General features: G+C 40.5%; 1 protein-coding gene across 2 annotated transcripts; it reads right to left on the bottom strand.

The window, feature by feature from the left end:
• Positions 1-4,894: 4,894 nt before the first annotated feature.
• RPS24 (ribosomal protein S24) lies at positions 4,895-15,297 on the bottom strand. Of its 2 annotated transcripts, XM_054034602.1 has the most exons (7): positions 15,253-15,297; positions 14,099-14,164; positions 13,222-13,431; positions 12,546-12,656; positions 10,644-10,661; positions 6,056-6,079; positions 4,895-5,045 (listed from the first exon to the last, which is right to left on the bottom strand). In XM_054034602.1, the coding sequence occupies exons 1-5, from the start codon at positions 15,253-15,255 to the stop codon at positions 10,656-10,658; spliced, it is 396 nt and encodes a 131-aa protein (XP_053890577.1). In that variant the 5' UTR covers positions 15,256-15,297; the 3' UTR covers positions 4,895-5,045; positions 6,056-6,079; positions 10,644-10,655. The 2 variants fall into 2 exon arrangements, with proteins under 2 accessions (XP_053890577.1, XP_053890578.1); XM_054034603.1 differs by lacking the exon at positions 10,644-10,661.
• Between the last annotated feature and the right edge of the window lie 730 nt (positions 15,298-16,027).

The raw sequence follows: 16,027 nt of genomic DNA, 5'->3' as shown, positions 1-16,027 counted from the left end.
AGGCTCATCTTTCCTTCATAATGCTCAACAAGATGCAAGGGGAGGAGGCTTAGGAAGAGAGCCTCACCACTTTTACAATACATAATTTAATAGCCAAGCCCCATGAAGTCAATGGGTGTAATTCCAGGACTGGAACAAGCTTTGGCTGAGGCTCCTTTACGTTTCTTTGCTCTTTGATAAGGAGGAAACATAGTCCCTTGTTATTTCATCTTACAAAATTCACTAAGGATAGGAAAGGAATTAAATGTGTATGCAATAACCCATTCCCACACCTTCTATTGCACATAGGTAACTCCCATGTCCACATGGATCAAGGTTTCCTTCACTGTTGCTCACAAAACCTTCCTTCTCCCTCATACCCTGATCATTCCTCTTTCCTTAAGAAGTCCCCCCACAGAAGTTTGCAAGGGCTTGAGGTGGGGCACTCTTAATACTCACACAAGAGGTCTCCTGGGACAGGATACTGCTTAACAGGTGAGATGCATCCATCATTCAGTAGTTTGTTCTTAGACAAGTAGTGAAATAGAAAAAAAGGCATCCTAACTGATTGATTAAAGGCAACACCTATTACCTTCAATTACATAGATTTTTTTCATATTATCTTAATGACTTTATTCCATTTCTTATTAACAGCACATTAATATAAATGTGTGATATATTATAAATGAGGCTAGAGCAAACACTTGAATTTAAAAACAAAACAAACAAAAAACCTTTTCTGTGTACGTGCCTAGGCATGAGTGCCCAAGTAAAAATGGCACCTTATTTTGATATGCACTCAGCAGATTTTTTTAAGCCTTCCCTACTTTTCACTCACTTTATCCTTATAGAGCTAAACACTCTCGCTGAGTGCATGCTGCAGACTCCACTGCATCATTTGCATAGTTTAGTATCTCTGTTTCTGTTATATCTGTGTATCCCTGCTGGCAAGGGCTTTAACACGTGTTAGCAAGGGCATAAAGGGAATATGATAATACAACTAAGGGGCATAGTTTACACTACAGAAGTATTATTACTTTTATCTCCCATGAGGCAGATAAGCACAAGGCCAGGTCCACAAAAGTGTTTAGGCACCCAACTGCCCTGGAAATCCAGGGAAATTAAGAACTCAGATCTACTGAGAACCTGAGCCTAGGAGCCTAAAAATCTGACAAGGAGCCCAACATGAATTTACAGAGCTGGCAGTTCAAAAAAACCCTTACCTGTGAACTGTGCACATTTGAGTGGAAAGTCATTGAGACACTGAACAGGAAACCACACAGTGCTACTTTTATGTATTAGGCAGTGTTTAGTTAAGACCAAGAAATCTTCAGAAATGAATAAAGCACTAGGATGCTGCCATCCTCTGGTCACTCAGCTAAGACAGTAAGTAGTAGACCACAGGCCTTCATCTCCATTTGGACTAAGTACTACACACACTCAAATTAGGTCTGTAAGCCTATAGCTGAGTAACTTAACTCCTGCTGTAGACAAGTGCTATTTCCAAATAGCTATCATGCATGGAGAATGAGGGCCTTATTCCAGTGACAAGCATCCACCCCTGGCATTAATCAATAGTTATTCTAGAATGCAGGTAAAGGGGGAGTCAATCTCCTCACGGAAAGCCCCACCTCCAGTCACCTTTCATTTAAACCAGCCAATTGTCAACAGACACCTCCAAATTTGAGATCAGCTGACAAATATATGAGATCACAGTGCTGTCTCTGACATAATTACCTTGAAAACACTTAGAAATGAATCTGGATCCAAACTTTAAAGGTATTGGGACCCAGCATCTTAGATCACAGCATTCGAAACTGAAGGAGAGGAGCTCTATTTGCATTTACAGCTAAATTTCCCTAGCAGTCACAGTAGTAGATATGGCTTTTTAAAAATGGGACCACTACACCTTTGCACTCTACAAGTGAAAAACTGACATTTATAAGGTACTTTATAAAGGAAAGACTATATAAGCCCTGTTTTATAATTGGTGAAACTGAGGCATAGAGGGTCCCTGTTTCTTCAGCAAAATATTGCACAACGCCCTCTACCCCACAGCCACTAATAGAAGTTGCCCACCCCCCATTAATACATAAATTAGAGTTTAGTGACATTCCTTCACCCTCACCCACAATTGACACAGCAGCAGTCAGTACAGATTGCATTTATTTCAAGCATGCAGAGGTTTTTCAAATAAAAATTATAGGTGGGACATTTATCAATGTTTCTGAAGACTACTGACAAATTTTTCCTGGAAAAAAAAACCCAAATGAATCAGAACCCTCACAGTCAAAGGCTTTAAGCAATAGTGCACCCTAAAAAAAAAAAAAAAAAAGCCAGCTACGAACTTTTAATATCACAGTAAAGCCTATTAGCATCTCTAACAGAAAAGAAAGCAGTGTTTTTAACATGTAAAGTGGGACTTAAGTCATCAGCTTTTCCATTTGAAAGCACTGGCAACAGATCTTAAAGACTATGTTTATGAAGTAAGAATTATTTAAAAGTAGGCTTCACTTACACATGTAGTGAATGGAACATTGGTTTAAAATTTCATCTCCTTTCTTTCAAAGAATAAAACTCATTTTTTGTCTTGCTCAGAATGAAGAGCATGGGCTGGAGCTACTGTAGAAAAAGCATAAAGTCCTGTTCAAGGAACAGGGCCATATTGAGACAGCAATCCCAATCAGGTTTCGGAGTGGTAGCTGTGTTAGTCTATCAGCAAAAACAAGGAGTCCAAGTGGCACCTTAGAGACTAACAAATTTATTTGGGCATAAGCTTTCATGGGCTAGAACCCACTTCATCAGATGCATGGGGTGGAAAATCCCAATCAGTGAGTAGAAAGTGATGGGTACTGGCAGCAGCTTTAAGTGTTTCATGACAAGTTCTCAGAATGAATAGATTTAGCTCTTAAGTATGATAAGAGATGAGTTACTCTGGATTGTAGATTAAATAAACGGTGTCAGATATTGCAGCAATATGTTCTGTATTAACTGGTCAAGCCGCAATGAAGGCAGTTCATTCTTATACAGAAGAGTATTTTTCATCATAACCAAAATATACTGAAAACAAGAGTGTAAGAAGCCAAGTTACTTCATTTTCTGGGGAATCCCAAAGCAGCTAAACATCACTGCAGAGAACGTGCTGTACCCAACAATAAAATCCACCTACCTTTGGAGCATGAGAAAGCAGTGACAGCACACTCCAAGCCTTCAGAGAAATGTTACCTGGATGAATATCATATCTCACTGTATCTACAGGGAGAATTCAGGCTAGCAGAAGAGAAATTTAGCTAACATGAAGCTATTTTGGGAAGACTATCCCCATTCTCCCTCCTCTGCCTATGTAGGACTATTTCACTATGCAACTGAAGTTTAACAGCAAGTTGGGAACATATGGGTTAGAGCTACGAGCATGAAAAGAGACCTTTTTCCAAGCTACAAAGTTATAGGAAATTCTTTGTTCCAAGTGTTTTCATTCATTTCCCCAAACCAGAGGGCCTGTTCTCTACTGTGGACTGGTGGGCAGGGGAGAAGAAAAAAGTACCATCTTTCAAGTAACTTTAGCATCCATGTTTTCCTTGGAGAACCCTAGCCCAGTGGTTCTCAAACTTTTGTACTGATGACCCCTTTCACATAGCAAGCCGATGAGTGCGACCCCCCTTATACATTAAAAACACTTAAATATATTTAACACCATTATAAATGCTGGCCGCAAAGCGGGATTAGGGTGGAGGCTGACAGCTCGCGACCCCCAATGTAATAACCTTACAACCACGAGGGGTCCCGACCCTGTTTGAGAACCCCTGCCCTAGCCCAACTTTTGATCAGCCCTAAACATGCTTAGCACAAGAGAACCAGCCACTACCTAAGTACAATTACCAAAAAGAGATGTATCTAAATTTAACCTAAAAGTTCACTTACTTTCTAGCTCCTCCTGGACACCACAACCCAATTGTGTGCTTTTATTCCAAATGTGCATATTGTCTGAGCTCAGTGGGGTTAGTACAATATTCCTCAAGCCCCTCCCTATAGTTAAGTGTCTTCTCTGCAGCAACATGTTTGTTCCTGAGCTTTGTTTTGTATTTCTGGACATAGATACCCAAGTGTTGAATTTTCAAAGTCGATTATGTATTAATACAGGAGCTACAGGATAAGGTTTTAGTAAAAGCTAGATCTGACCTGATTGATAGCCCGCACTCACACACATTTCTAGTCTGCTTGACAGGGAAATCTAAAAATATGGTTGAGTTCTCTTATTGACTTCCATGGGGGGGCAAGAAGAGGTCATTATTTGTCAATACAGTGATCTATACATTTATGCAAACATGTTAAACTCAGACGTGAGCATAAACAAAAGATACTTAAAAACTATTAATAAAGTCCAGCAACTGGCTAATAAATTAATCTTGTTTGCAAAGTTCTAGTCCAAGAATTAAGTTTTACTACTTATCAAACACTTGAAAATAGAGCTTGGTAAGTTTCACAGCTTTCAAAAGACCAGCTTTCAAACATTTGAAGTCTAGACCATTTCACTAAACATGTTTGTTTAGTTCAGGGGTTCCCAAACAGGGGGTTGTGAAGTTTTACATGGGGGGGGCGGGGGAGATCACAAGCTGTCAGCTTCCACCCCAAACCCTGCTTTGCATCCAGCATTATTAATGGTGTTAAATATATTTTAAAAGTGTTTTTAATTTATAAAGGGTGGGGGGGAGCACTCACATAGCAAGCCTCTGGGTAAGGGGTCACCAGTACAAAAGTTTGGGAACCCCTGGTCTAGTTCCTACTGTTTATAAATCAACTCAAGGTATTTGGACATGACTGTCTTCAAGTAAAAATATTGAGATGCTGAAAAAATGCTCATACCAAAAAGGTTATTAATGAAGTGTAAACAATGCACCAGATCTGAACAATCCTGTATCTTTGAAATTCAGTTTATAAAATCTTTATTGTACATTTAAAACTGTAAAAAAAGAACAAAGAGCATTTCAGTTTGTATAGTTTATTTGACAAGCTTCTGACAGATCACCATCATCTTCTCTTGTTACCTTTGCAGGATAACTTAGTCTCTGTAAAAGGAGGGTGGGAAAAAAAGTCAGCCCTGTAATATTATCTTTGCAATGGAATATAGTCAGCTTTTTTTACTTTGTCACTTTTCTAAAGGCCCTTATCGTGCAATTAGTCCTGTGCAGAAAAAGGCCACTGCTAGATCAGGGCTTCAGACACTCGATTCTTTAAAAATGCTATGAACAATTATTAAACCATAAGATAGCTAGCTGACAAAGCAGTTGCTTCCTATGTAAGAAGATCAGAATATTCAAGCAGCATAAAGGCCAAGGATAGCAGATGTCTTGTTTTAGTTAAATTCTGCTTTGTTTGTTTTAATACATACTGCTCAGGCTGCTTTTAAAAAGTTGCTGCAGTAGCTATAGCAGAGGGTTTGCTTTGCACCAGCTACCACAACAAAGCACATCCATTTAAGCAGCCTTGGTAGTGAAATGAGAACAAACAGCAGGATTTAAAGTAGGTTTGATAGCCTTTTAGGTAAGTCTCATCAGTCCACTTGAGAGACTTCTTGCTGGTATTAAGATAGAAGTTGATTATAAAGCTGTCAATTTCTATCAGTGAAACAAACATACTGCTTTGTAATTTGAGATACATTCTGATAAATATTTGTCATTTAAGCAGTAGTAAAAATACTCAGCATCATCCCATTATATTAGTTACTAATGAAATGTAAAGGACAATTTTGGAGAAGAAGTAGTCACAATTTTCCTATTATGAGAGATTAATGCTAAAAAGGTAGATTTCCTTTACTCTAAGCAACAGAGTCCACTTTGTTTACTGATTTCCTTGTGTAGTCTGGGTCTTCCTCACAATGGAGGTGTGGGGGAGGCCACGAGGAACATGCCTACAAAAACTGACAGTTGATACCATATGCAAAAAGAGAGAGAGAGTGTTCCCTTAAAATTAAAAAAAAACCTGTGTTAAAACTTCCTTGTGCTGACTTTGAACATAAGACCACAGCAGGATAAAAATCACCAGAATAGCAGAATGCCAAACATTTAAGAAGTTATACCTGTTATTTCCATTTGCCAGCTCACTGAAACAAGAAAACAAAAAAAAAAGTCAGTAAATGCTTTAAAAAAAAAAAAAAAAAAAAAATCACAAATTACACAGTCATTATTACATACAGTCATGTTACCCTAGAAAATTCAACCTGTTTGGTGTGAGTGTGTCCTAAAGAGTGCAAATGGCACTGTTGGGTTTCATGCTTATTTTCAGTAACTTTCCTAAAAAGTTCACCCTGTTTGTAAAATATTGGAGCCGGGGGGGGCGGGGCGGCGGCTTGCTTTAACTAGCACCATTGCAGGCTCCACTGGGGCCCGGAAAGTCAAGTGTGTTCTGACTCACGCATGCCTGCACCTTCAAGATATTCTGCAAATGGGAACGAGGCAATTCAATGCATGAACCAGAGAAGAATTCAGCTCTCTTCCATAGCCCTAAAGCTAACCAAAGCCAAACTTGTCAAAGAGACAACCAGATATAATTTTGAATACAAACAATTGAAGGGGAAGGGAGGTGATTAAGTTGTCCATTTTTACATGCTTTATTTCTTGAGTGCATCTGCACTTAAGAGCAAATGTCAGGGCCTACATACCTGCTAGGATTATACATAGCAGAATAAGGTTTAAAACCATGATCCTGCAAGCCCTCCATATTCAGAGCTACTGCAGTCAACTAGAGTGCCATATATAAAGAACTTACAAGACTTGTGTATTGCCACAGCCCAAATTATGTTTAACATTTATTTGTATTCCAATAGCAAACAATATGCTAGGTGCTGTCCATACATAAAAGCAGCTCCTATCATGGACAGCTAACAATAAGAATACAAGTAACATAGAAAAAAAAAAAAAGGTGGAGGGGTAGGAAAAGGGTAAATCATAAAAGACTTTAAAAACTGTTATAGAAGGAATGGATCTTGAAGGGTTTCACAGAAAGATAGTGGCTGCAAAAGAGTGGGACAATTTCTTGGAGGGGGAAAGGAGAGTCATAGCTGAATGCCAACTGATTAAAAAGTAGTCAAAGGTGTGATGAGGCAGGTTGATAAGGCTTCTTACAAGAGTCTTCTGCACTTTATTAGTTACAAACATCAGGGGATCAATTTTCACAATTATACAACTGAGTACTGCCACACAGATGGCTAGTTAGGCCATTCATGTGCTTGAGTGTGAGTGCTAATTTACATATGTTATGAAAATCAAGCTAATACCTTTAAACATAATGAAAGCTGTCAATGTAAAAAAGCACTCAAATCAGATACAAGAAGAGTTGTTAACGCAGTTTTATTATAAGGGTACCTTTTGGGCACCCAGAGATGGGGTAGATTTATGTGCCATAAGGAGCAGTAAAAATAGTCATGTGACAATGCAAGGAAAGGCACATTCCTATTAAGATTTGAGATGTTCAGAGGTTGTTGTGTGTGAAACTGTCAAGCCACGAAAAGTCAGGAGTTAAATAACCATGAAGAGAAAGCAGGCTACGTTGTCAGTTACTTCGCTTTCTGCCTTAGTCATGTAGAAGCAAGAGTAAGGCCATGTCTACATTAGCACTTAAATTGGCAAAAGTCTTTTCACACCCCTGAGCAATGTAAGTTTTACCAGCAAAATTGCTTGTGTGCACAGCTCTATGTTGACAGGAGACGCTCTTCCACCAACATAGCTACCGCCACTTGCTGAGCTGGTTTTAACGGGAGAGCTCTCTCCCATCGGCATAACATGGCTACATGAGCAACCTTACAGTAGCACAGCTGTACAAGCTTATAGCAGTAAGCCTAGACATGGCCTAAAAGACTTCAAGTGAAGATGGGTCATTTGTAGTCACAGCCTTCCCCTAACTCCAGCCATCAGTGGCCATCCACCATATAGATGCACCAGAGCCAACTAGATAAGCTATAAGTTTACAATAATGTATGCAACTTTACCCCTTGAAAATGGGGTAAACTCCATATGTGCAAATAGCAATTTTTCCCAGTGCACCCGCACCAGTGTCCGAACACCAGAGTCTGAAACTTGACTATTTCCCAGTGTAAACAAGGCCTTACAATGGATGTATAATGGTACAGCCCAAAAGAGAACACACAGATCCCAATTCAAACAACCAAAAGTGAGAGAGCATGGTATGAACCCTATGTTCACAACAGGAAGGGCAAATGAAAGCAATTCAATGTGTATATGATTTATATTTTCAGATAGATGTGCATCTTCAAAATGGAAATGTAAAGTATATACAAAGCAACAACTGATTTAGCAACAACTGTATTGCCATGCAAGTTAAGACTATTACAAATAACTAGACTTACTCAGAAACAGATTTTCCTTTAGTTACCAATGCGCCTATAATGATTAATGTTTCAATTACAGTGACTACTCTGCTCTGCTTTTTGTTCCTCCTAAGAGCTCTGCAGCCAAATGAAGACATGGACATCTACTTCTACTCTACGCTTCATTTTTTGTTATTTCTCCATCCATAAATCTCCTCAAAAGAAGTTATACAGAAACATCACTAACAATTCAGTTTTTCTAGGAGTTCATTTAAAAGATTGTTATGTCTGTTTATTTAAACTATGTAAGCTTTAAGTAATATTAAAAATGTTAAGTGAATGTTTAAAATGAAATATACACCAGTTAAGAGGGAAGGTACTGTACATCTGGGGTCAGGCTTCGGTTATGGGGGTTACAGGTATCATTTCCAAGCACAGACCCAGATTGGGGTGCAAGGGTTTTTAAAGTGTCAGTGGATGAGTGGGCTCAGGTACACCACCCTAGTATACCTCAAACCAATCCTTTGAGACGTCGTTACATTAGTTGGAGCAGAGTATACACATAACCTACCACCATGGGGCCTTGATCGTGGCCTCTAGAGACACTACCATAGTAATAAATATTGGCCATGTGTTTTATAAATTAGAAAGAATAATCCATGTGAACTAGGCTATTAAATTAGTCAGATCTAGATCCTTTAAGTCAGGGGTGCCCAACCTACGGCCCACTAGAGCATTTCATAAGGCCCAGGGCCTGCTTCAACACAACACACTAAAGGCAGATTCGTCAGCGTTTTGTCATCATGTTTACATATTCTTAAATTTAGTGATGTGTTTTTTTACCCACCACCCCCATTTTCTATCATTCTGATATACATTTTATGCACTGATTTCTTGGTTTTTAACTACAAATACTGTATATAACCTATCCATCTGTTTGGCCCTCACAAGGTGGTGCTTAGGTTTATGTGGCCCTCCTGTATAAGGTTGATCACCACTGCTGTTAAGTGATGCCCCCAAGCCAATTTTTAACTCTGGTCAACCTCAAATGAGAATAAAAATCAGTCAACAGAACAATTACTTAATTTCAAGGATTATACACCACATCACGGAACTATTCAAACAGGTAGCACATCTGTCAAAAGAGTAGAATTGAACTATTTTATCCTCTACTTGTCCTATCTAGACTGAGATGCATTATAAGTAGGGCCCTGGTAAATCATGAGGTTTAGGGTTTTTTAGGAAACTCATGAGTGTAAATGACAAAGTATAGAATTTCACAGTTTGCAGGGAATGAATTTAACCAGCAAATTTAAACGATGGGCATACAACAAATACACTGATTAAACTTGCAGATTAAATTCATTCCGCCCTTGAAATTGACTAAGTTTGCACACAAGGTGGGTGAGGTAATCTCTTATTGGGCCAACTTCTGTTGGTGAAAGACAAGCTTTCAAACTACAAAACCACTAAGAGCTCTTATTAAAGTGCCTTCATCTTTACTGTTATGCATTTAATATTAGCAGGGCTTCATCTTTATTACCCAGCATATTACAGTGTTTAAACAAAAAGAAAAAAAGGATCCAAATGAAGCCTCAGTTTGAAATGCAAGATTCAAGCACTTGGATTCAGTAAACTAAAATTGATACAAGATATATACAGGTAGTAAGCATGTCTTTCATAAAATGGATTATAATGAGGAAGTAACCTAACTGGCCACCAAAGACTTCGAGCTACACAACAATTCACACCTTCAAAAGTTTAGGAATCCAGAAGCCAAAAATTAAGTATTCTATACACACAACTGTTGCCTGGGTATATGGTTACAGCATGTGCACAACGCCTTATGGCACGATGGCTTAAATCCAGAAAAGCATGGTGCATTTGTGGTAAGCACAAGTTACACATGCAGCTGTATTTTTTTTTTTTTTTTTTTTAAATATGCAGTTAAAAAAATGGGCCAATACTTTTCACTTCATACTCAATGCATACTGTTGAGGCATCATCCTTCACCCCATTCATTGGTATTTCATAATAAGTAATGATATGCACAAGTACTTTTAGAGAGCTTGTCAAGATCCACTGGGTGTACTTGGATGAGCAGTGACAGAAAACCAGATTTCACTTCTGCACCAGTTTTAAATTAGCCACCCTCTGTTTCTGTAGCAGTATTTGCACAGTAGCAGAATACTGTATATTGAAGGGCAGAAATGAACTCCGGTTCAAAGTAAGAGCACAGGCATGCAAAGCAATACACAAAGTGTTTATATTAAGCACGTCTCAAGCGTGTAAGTGATGCATAATTCATACAGTCACCACCACATCCATTCTCACTCAGTACCTGCTAGTCACTTCACTTCTGATGAATTCCAAGAAAGAAAGAAAGGTTAAAGTAAAGAAACGTTACTAAGATTCAAGAAAGGATATTTGGTTATTTATAGCATTTTAGCAACAACAACTATTCACTAGAAAGATCAGCTTTTTCTATTCCCTGCCACCTTCACTCTACCTCCAAAGCAGTGCTAAAAACACTAAAATCTGATTTTAAGTATGGTTAGTATATATTGTACCTCTCAAATCCCTTGAGTAAAGCTGTTCTGTCTTTAAACTTTCACTTCTACACTGTACCTCAGTTTTTCATTCTGCTTGAGAACCTCCCAAGACCCCCTCCAACCTTCATGTCAGGCTGGCTTGCCATCCCTATGCGGGATTGACACAGCTCTCAGAGGCTGAGCAGCAGTGACTGACCAGGCAGAAGAGAACAGCAGTGTCAGACAGCCTACCTCCTCATAGCCTGCACAGGTGGAGGACAATGCCTCAAACACACGGCTCCTAACTCTAAGGGCTTGGCTACACTTGCGAGTTACAGAGCAATAAAGGAGCCCCGGGCGCCCTAGCTCACTCCTCGTTCACACTGGCAAGGCACATGGAGCACTCTGTCTCCACGGCTACAGCACTGCTGCTACTCCACCTCGGCGAGAGGAATAACTTTTGCTGTGCCTTTGCTACAACACACGGGCATCAGTGTGAACGAGGTGTTGGGTTACTGCGCTCTGATCGGCCTCCGGAAACGTCCCATAATCCCCTTAAGTCAAGTGGCCACTCGTGTCATTGTTTTGAACTCCTGTACGAATGTGGAAATGCACTTTCAAAGCGCCACGAAAACCATTGTGTGGAATGCGGTGTGAGAGATGGGGGGAGGTCTGTTGCTGTCTGAACTTACAAGACAGCATGCTGACATGCTCTCAGCCCCCCACTCTCTCTCCCCCCACATACATACAACACACTCTGTCACATTCCACGCCACCCCCATTTGAAAAGCACGTTGCGGTCACTTGCATGCTGGGAGAGCTGCCCATAATGCACCGCTCCCAATACCACTGCAAGTGCCGCAAATGTGGCCACACCAGTGCGCAAGCAGCTGTCAGTGTGGACAGACTGCAGCACTTTCCCTACTGCGCTCTCCAAAGGTGGGTCACAGCGCTCTACATCTGCAAGTGTAGCCATGCCTTATGTTCCTTTGTGGGAGGAACTGACTGGAGTCCTCGAACATGGGGGAGGGGGGAAAATCTAATGAACAAAACTCAAGTCTGGGGAGAACTTAAGTTTTATTGTCCATCATCGGAGTTATCTAGTAATTAGAGTGAGGTGTCCATTACTTTGATTGCAACAAAGTACAGTTTCACGAGATTTAAAAAAATAGCATATTAAATATGCTATCACTTAAATCTTCATATTAAGTTAGCTACTGAACAGTAACCAGGTGAGCAAAACTACATTAGAAACTCAGAGTTATAGACACCTCGGGAATGGAGGCTGTTCATTACTCTGAAATGTTCATAACATTAGAGTTATTCTTTCAAAAAAAGTTTATAACTGAGCATTGATTTAATACAGCTTTGAAACATTACTATGCAGAAGAAAAAAAAGCGGCTTTCCTTTTTATATGTACTTCATGTTTAACACAGTATTTGGTGGCAGTTTTTTGGTCTCTGCTGCTGCCTGATTGCATACTTCTAGTTCCAAATAACGTGCATGGTTGATTGGTCAGTTTGTAACACTGAGGTTCTACTGTAAACTACTGAGTTAGAATTACACAGGATCTCATAAGTTACCTTCTGTTATCCAGTAGGAAAGGTAAAAAAATTAAGAAAGAAAATTATTATTTTGTTGAGGAAGAAACCTGTCTACCAAAGAAACTAAAATCCAGTATCTATGCTGTAGTCTGCAGGTTTCATCATACCTTCTTGCCAGCACCAACATTTGCCTTGGCTGTGCCCCTGACTTTCTTCATTCTGTTCTTACGCTCCTTTCGCTGTTTTCTCGAAGTCTTCTTCTTTTCATACAAGCCATGCTAGTAGTAAGAGAATTATGTCCACAATTACTGAAGTGAACTCAATAATATCTATAAAGTGTTTCTATATTAAATATTTACATATATCAAAAGCTTTAATAATTCAAAGTATAATTATTAATGTAAGCCCTAAAAATATATTTAAAAGTTCTGCTAATACCGCACCTAATACAAAATGAGGCAACTTTACGGGATGAAAATGTAGAGATGCAGTTGAGTATATTTTTAAGAACATATATACTATGCATGCTCATCCCATGATCTTGTGCCCATTCCATTAACCATTAGGTTGTACTGCTAAAATCCACAGCTGATCATAAATCAATTCATTCCCCTTCATCTGCATTACAACAAAAAGCTTGTTTCTACTCTGTAAATTCATGAATAGAGAGAAGGGATTTTTATTTATAGATCTCATTTTTGTACCTCAATAAAAAAAACCTAAGTTAATAGTTTTAACTTTGCTGCAATGTTTCAGGTTTTGGACCCTAACTATATGCAAGATGCCCTTTAGAACAAACAGCAAGCTTCTTGGCAGTGTAAAAATTACAAGCAAGAAACTTACCCTGGCCAATCTGTGCTTTGGTTCATTCTTCTTTGCATAGTCCAGGGAATCATAAATCATGCCAAAGCCTGTTGTCTTGCCACCACCAAAATGGGTTCTGAAGCCAAAGACGAAAATTACATCTGGCGTTGTTTTGTACATTTTTGCCAGCTTTTCTCTGATTTCAGTTTTGGGAACTGTGGCCTTTCCAGGATGAAGAACATCAATCACCTACAGAGGTAAGTTTTTCCAGTTAGAAATATCCATAGTTTATAATAGTATAAAGATATTCCATACATAACAAGAATATCTAAATAACCTTAAAATAGCTAATAAGGAAAATATCACTACCCACAGTTGGCATCTAAATTAACACACCACAGCAACAATGGAAGCCAGCAGTTCCCATTTGGTGTACATCTCACTATACAGAGACTCAAGCAAAAATTCAAGAGTCAAAAATCAAGTTAAAAACTACTATCATTGCAGAGTTCTATCATTGTATGAGCTCTGCTTCATATTATTCTCCATACCACTCACAGTAGCTTTGCCTACATCTTCAGAATAAAGTACAGCAAAGCAGTTAGTGGGCAGTTTAGCATTTTCAAGCTTTAACAATGATCATAGGGAATACTTAGGTCCTATTCCCTAACTAGAATCTTCGTACACATCTAATGGTCTAGCAAGACATTACAACAAATTAATGTAAATGGCAACTATAGACAGTCTACCCACTAGGCAGGTATATCTTGAAAAAAAGTCTACCCTATCTAGAAGTCTTTTACCTAGGGTCATTCTAAAAAGTACAAGCTTTAAGAACTAAAAGTACAGTAACATAAAACACATAACCCAGCATAAACAGATAAGCAAAACTAAGGTAGTACCTAATATTTCTTACCATCTGTTTACGCTGAAGCAGTCTATTAGTCATGAACTTCCTGGTTCTGATGGTCACAGTGTCATTCTACAAGATAGTTTGAAAAACCAATTAATATGCATTTGAGTTCTTCCATGATCTTTCACACCAAGATGGCACATCAACACAGTACTTCAAATAACTCATCAGCTGGTTTGCAAAAACTTATGAAAAACTTGTCTGAAACTCATAGCAAGATACTGCTGCAATACAATCTCCACCTGTGCTAGGAGAGCTATTGCAAGGATGCAGAAAAAAGAAAGCTGTCATGATACTTATGGAATTCATGCAGTTTGCAGCCCACAGAACAATGTCCACAACCTGTCTGACACTGAGCACCCACCACTATGCAATATTATTTATTGTAAAAAAGAAACTGGACCTGGGTTGTGGGGCACTAACAGGGATACAAGTCATGTTTGTTACATGAACAGTTCAGATTTGATCCACCTGTAGACCAAGAATTTTTTATACCAAGGCATAATTTAAACCTCGTGTGTAAGGTAAATATAAAAGAAAGTGCATGCACCACGTCACCGGCAACACTTTGTGTGAAGCCTATGGACGCACACGCCTAGGCAGCGGCGGCGGGCTACTAACTCGTTTGCTAGGGTGCAAAGGGAAACCATCACTTGCCTGAGCACACCAGGCCGCTGCCGTTGTGCCTGCGTCCAGCTCCCGGGAAGCGCTGGGTTGGGGGCAGAGACGCAGCGGGAGGCGAAGTGGGACTGAATGCACGTGTAGGGGCGATGCGCAGAGCCAACGGCGGCTCCAGCCGAGCTGTTAGCGGGCAGCATGTCACATCCCCCCGCGACACCCCCGTCGCGCTGGCCCGGCCGGAGAAAGCCCGGCTGTGCGCACCACGCATGCAGCCGCGCTGGAGAGAGCCGAGCAGTGCGGGGAGTCAGAGCCCAGCGCTGCCCGGGGGAGCTCACGGAGCCCCAGCCCAGAGGCCGGGGGGGGGGGGAGGGGGGAAGCGGTCGCGCCGCTACTGACTCCCGCCCGGGCGCCCCAATGCCCGCGCAGCCGCCCCCAGCCGGTGGGCCCGGGCAGGCCGCGGGGTCCCGCGAGCCCCGCAGCGGCAGGATGGCGGCGGTACAAGGCGGATAAAAACGGGTCGCGCCGCGGACACTCACCATCTCGGCGGTTAGCTCTCTCCGAGGGAGCGAGGAAAGGAAGGAGGACCCCGCGGCAGCCAATCATATCCCTGCGCGCGGGGGCTTAGGGAAGGGGCAGAGCCGAACGCGAGGGCGCCTCATCAGAGCCTGAGTAAAAGTGCAGGAGAGAGGCGCCCGTCCAGCGCCTGACTGAAAATACAGGGTTGGGGCATCTTGCTTGGCCGAACGTTACCAACCTGCGGTCTGGAGGGGGAAGAAACTTAATCATTGGTTTAATTTTGTTGGGTGCAGTGGTGATTATAAACAGGAAATTCTGGGAGTTTCCATGCCCCCCCCAGTTATATTATACATTCCCCATTAAAGTATTAGTTATTAATTATTTAATTGTATTATGGTAGCACCAACAAGCCCCAGTCATGGACCAGAACCCCATTATGCAGGGCACTGTACAAACACACACCAAAAAGATTGTCAAGTACACAGATGTAGGTGATGGAACCTTGCAGTACTGTCTTTTCTCTGAAGGACATGTGATAATACAATCTGAGTTTATACACAACCTGAATACCTTTACACAGTTAAATAATAATTATTGTAGAAAAAAATTACTTCATTCAATAAGAGTTAGGCACAGTCTAAACTAGGATATTGATTTTGTTCCAGATGTCCTGGCTTATTCCACCATCCTGGCTGATGGTGCTGCCCAAGGTTTTTCAGCTTGGCTTCCACATCAATAAATCCAGGCACACCTTCAGGAGCTTAATACAGTCTGGAAATCATCAAAATATACCAC

The sequence above is a fragment of the Malaclemys terrapin genome, chromosome 7 (genome assembly GCF_027887155.1).
Source record: "Malaclemys terrapin pileata isolate rMalTer1 chromosome 7, rMalTer1.hap1, whole genome shotgun sequence".
Lineage (NCBI taxonomy): Eukaryota > Metazoa > Chordata > Testudines > Emydidae > Malaclemys > Malaclemys terrapin.
This window is presented reverse-complemented; position numbering and strand designations above follow the sequence as displayed.

Coding starts and splice junctions, on each gene's coding strand:
- RPS24 (XM_054034602.1), bottom strand. Junction 13,432..14,098: donor TGCTTCAGCGTAAACAGATG/GTAAGAAATATT, acceptor TTACCTCTGTAG/GTGATTGATGTTCTTCATCC. Junction 12,657..13,221: donor CAAAGCACAGATTGGCCAGG/GTAAGTTTCTTG, acceptor TCTTACTACTAG/CATGGCTTGTATGAAAAGAA.